At 40.2% G+C, this 3,386-nt stretch overlaps 1 protein-coding gene across 5 annotated transcripts in view; it reads right to left on the minus strand.

Moving 5' to 3' along the window:
- Nucleotides 1-3,386, minus strand: part of apol1 (apolipoprotein L, 1) — a 15,775-nt gene that overhangs the window by 4,078 nt on the left and 8,311 nt on the right. For all 5 annotated transcript variants that reach the window (XM_031865184.1, XM_031865187.1, XM_031865186.1 and 2 more), the window contains 8 exons: nucleotides 3,232-3,309; nucleotides 3,069-3,128; nucleotides 2,936-2,980; nucleotides 2,495-2,578; nucleotides 1,661-1,717; nucleotides 1,450-1,536; nucleotides 1,232-1,282; nucleotides 595-633 (listed from right to left, as the gene is read on the minus strand). In XM_031865184.1, the coding sequence (XP_031721044.1) occupies nucleotides 595-633; nucleotides 1,232-1,282; nucleotides 1,450-1,536; nucleotides 1,661-1,717; nucleotides 2,495-2,578; nucleotides 2,936-2,980; nucleotides 3,069-3,128; nucleotides 3,232-3,309 (501 nt within the window). The remainder of the gene's footprint in view (nucleotides 1-594; nucleotides 634-1,231; nucleotides 1,283-1,449; nucleotides 1,537-1,660; nucleotides 1,718-2,494; nucleotides 2,579-2,935; nucleotides 2,981-3,068; nucleotides 3,129-3,231; nucleotides 3,310-3,386) is intronic.

Raw genomic sequence — 3,386 nt, forward strand, 5'->3', positions numbered from 1 at the left:
TTTTAATCTTGCACTGTATTCACTTTATATGTTTATATGTTGGACTAGAGAGAAAGGTCTTTTCATCTCCCCTGTATGTTCAGTACATTGTGGAATTGACAATAAAGCAAACTTTGAACTTTTTGTGATGGTTAAAAAGGATTCTGAACGTACTGCTGTTTTTGCAGAAGTAATCTTCCTCAGACAAGTTGAAAAAGGAAGCAGAAAAACAAGTTTGGGCACATTGCAACCTAATCTCATCTCTTATTGTATGGACATGCACAAACACTGTGTGGGGGTGTGGGGGTAGGTGTCGTATCGAGGGTGTAGGGGGCAAAAAAACAAAAAACACCTGAGCGGACACCATGGAGACAAATATAAGAAAGAGGTTGTGTGTTTTAGGGACGGGTCTGATGACTGAAACAGACCTTTTGTAATCATGAACCACAATGAGTAAGACTGAAACTCGTCAGTCTGTGGGACAAATATACTGACACTGACAGAAATGTTCAAAGCTGCCCGAGAGGCGACTGAAGAAAAGAGACAAAGTGAGGCAACATCAAATACAATTTTCTGTCTCATTCAGATGACTGATGGGCGTTTTATGAACTCTACCTCTGCTCCGTCCTGTGCGTTCCTCTGTATAGCTTTACCCTGAAACCAATGAACACAAACACAAACACACAGTTTAAGCATTTGAATTATCAATATAATATTTTGCTTTTGGGCTGATATTGTTTCCCATTAAGTCCACACAGAGAATGATCTGCAGGAAGAAGTGACCTTATTGGAATAAATGGAAAAGTCTAAATATTAATGCAACTACCTCAGGGATTTCCTCATAAAAGGTAGCTTTTTGCTTTTGACTTTTAATATGCTATGAATGAACTAAATAAGCACAGACTAGCCACCACTAAATGCCTGAAATGGGTGGACGTGGATCATAGCGCTTCAAGTCAATTACGAAGGCCTGGATCAGTCCACTCAGATTCTAGTTCCTCCAGTTCAGCGACATGCAGAAACACACAGTGATTCATCTATTGTCTGGTCTTCAGGATGTAATGGGTGCAGAAGACATGTGTGTTGTCCTCAATTATGTAAACTGTTCAATGTGCCCAAAGTGCAGTTATACAGTAGCATTATCCTTGGGAGTAATTGTAATTCGGTGGTGTGTTAACAGACATTTGGCTGCGTGGTTTAAACAAATATCAGTCCCACGGGAGGAAACAAGTTTGTACATGTCACACGTTACCTTGACGCGAGGCATGAAGGGATTGTATCTCTTAGGTTTCTTGATTTTGGTCTAAAAAGAAAAATCAGAATTGCAGTGTTACGCAGAGGAAAATACAGGTGTGAAAGCTCCTTTAGCAGCAACTACTGTAAAAGGAAAATGTTGTTCCTGATGACTATCGCACCAAGAACTGTTTATTCAACCAACAAGCATTTAGTTGAAGAAATGAGTTAAAATACCTGTGTTTTGTCTTTGCCCTCCTCATCTTTCTTTTCATCCTTAGAAGAATCGTTTTCTTCTTCCAGCCCTTCATCGTCAGACTGAGCCTGTAAAGTAAAACAGGGAGTCTGAGGCGTTACTCATTAATGTATAGTATATAGTAGGTGCAAAGAAGATAAATGTCTTCATGACTGTTTAGACTCTGTATGAAGAGTAAAATAAAGAAAATACCTTGGCTCCAGCATTTGACATGAACGGATTGTGGTGCTTGTGTTTTTTCACCTTGGTCTGTTTAAAAAAAAAAAAAAAGAAATGGCACAGTGACAAAGTGTTAAGTGACAAAGAAGCAAAAACTGGAAGAACTGCATTTCATTACAACTGTTGTTGACTTCTGTGCTTAATGTGAGGTACAGTTCAAATACATGTCCCTCTGCAAATATGTCATGCGTCTGTTTCTTCCTTTAAATAGACAAGTAACTATATATTTTGTTTACTGTACATCAAAAATAACTTCACTGTAATCTCACTAGCATCTGACAAATGAACCTAAACAACTCCTTAACAAGCAGTGGCTAGGAGGGGGACAGCAATTCCTGCTGCGCAGGCAAATCTCCCAAGTTTCTTTAGATACCAAATATATCAGTTGGAATTTTGGAGAAGTGTTTACAAAATAATGCAAAAGGATCAGGAGCTGGAACATTATGATACAGAATATATAATACTGTCAGAGAGTATGGAATAAGTAGTAATAATTGTGACAACCATGAGCTTTCATAAACCTCACACTGACAATAGTGTGGTGGTGACACAAGTCATTTGCATGGCATGAAAGAAGTAATGAGGAGGAAGCATGAACTAGAACAATTAGATCCTGGCACAATACCTGCCGCAGTGACCTGCATGTAGAAGTAAATGTGGGTTCATAACACACAGACAATTTAAATGATTCTAAGACTCACAAATACATACATACTAAAGGTTGGTCAGTCTCTATTCTATACCAATCAGTGTGTGTGCCTATCAGTTTTCTGATCTTAAGGCTGCTAATGCTCATTTTAAACTTACTGTTTTGCTCTCTGGAGGTTTCCCCTCGTCTCCCTCTTTGGCTTCAGCCGATTCGTCTTTGAGGCCTTTATCGTCTGGTTGGCTCTGCAGCAAATTAAACTCATTACATTTGAATTAAATGTTCAGGATGCTTCAGCAAAGTGTTGTCTAAGTGTGTGCACTGACTGGTATGTGTGCCTCAGAGTGTGTTTGACTGATGTGGATATTATAATATTGAAGCACATCCAATGACCAATATTCTGTCTCGAAATGTGTTCAGGGTTCCTCAGAACTGTATTTATTTTAGGTGGAGATGACTTAAAACTGTTCATTAAAAAATGTTTTAAACTCACAAAAAAACCACAGCAGTTTCTACAGGGCGAATAAACCAGCATCGATACACATCAGCTCAGAAGAGACACAAACAGCCGTTAGTCTGTAAACACTGAAGGACTTAACTACCTCTTCTGACGGTCTGGCAGATCTGGAGATCATGTCCTTGTTATCCTGAAGAAGACAAAATAAAGATTGTTCCCCCAACCGAGAGTGTCACCTATGCTTGCTATCTTGGATCATTTACAGAAATCCACTGTACCTGATTATCCACAGCTTCTCTTGCTGTTACTTTGTCGTATGTGGACGTCCTCTTCATCTCCTGTGGAGAGATCACAGCCTTAGCAACATGATAGAACAGACAGAAGTCAGAAGAGTCTCACTTGGACCACATGTCACGTAGTTGGGGTTAACTGTTTGCAAACCTCTTCGGTTGGTCTGGGTGGAGCCGTTGGAGTTTCACTTCTGTCCTTCCTCTCTCGCTGGGTTTTGTTGCTTTTGACCTGACGAGCGCGCGCACGCGCACGCGCACGCACACACACACACACACACACACACACACACACACACACACACACAC

The sequence above is a fragment of the Anarrhichthys ocellatus genome, unplaced genomic scaffold (assembly GCF_004355925.1).
Source record: "Anarrhichthys ocellatus isolate YVR2014 unplaced genomic scaffold, GSC_Weel_1.0 scaffold32, whole genome shotgun sequence".
In the NCBI taxonomy this organism is placed as follows: domain Eukaryota; kingdom Metazoa; phylum Chordata; class Actinopteri; order Perciformes; family Anarhichadidae; genus Anarrhichthys; species Anarrhichthys ocellatus.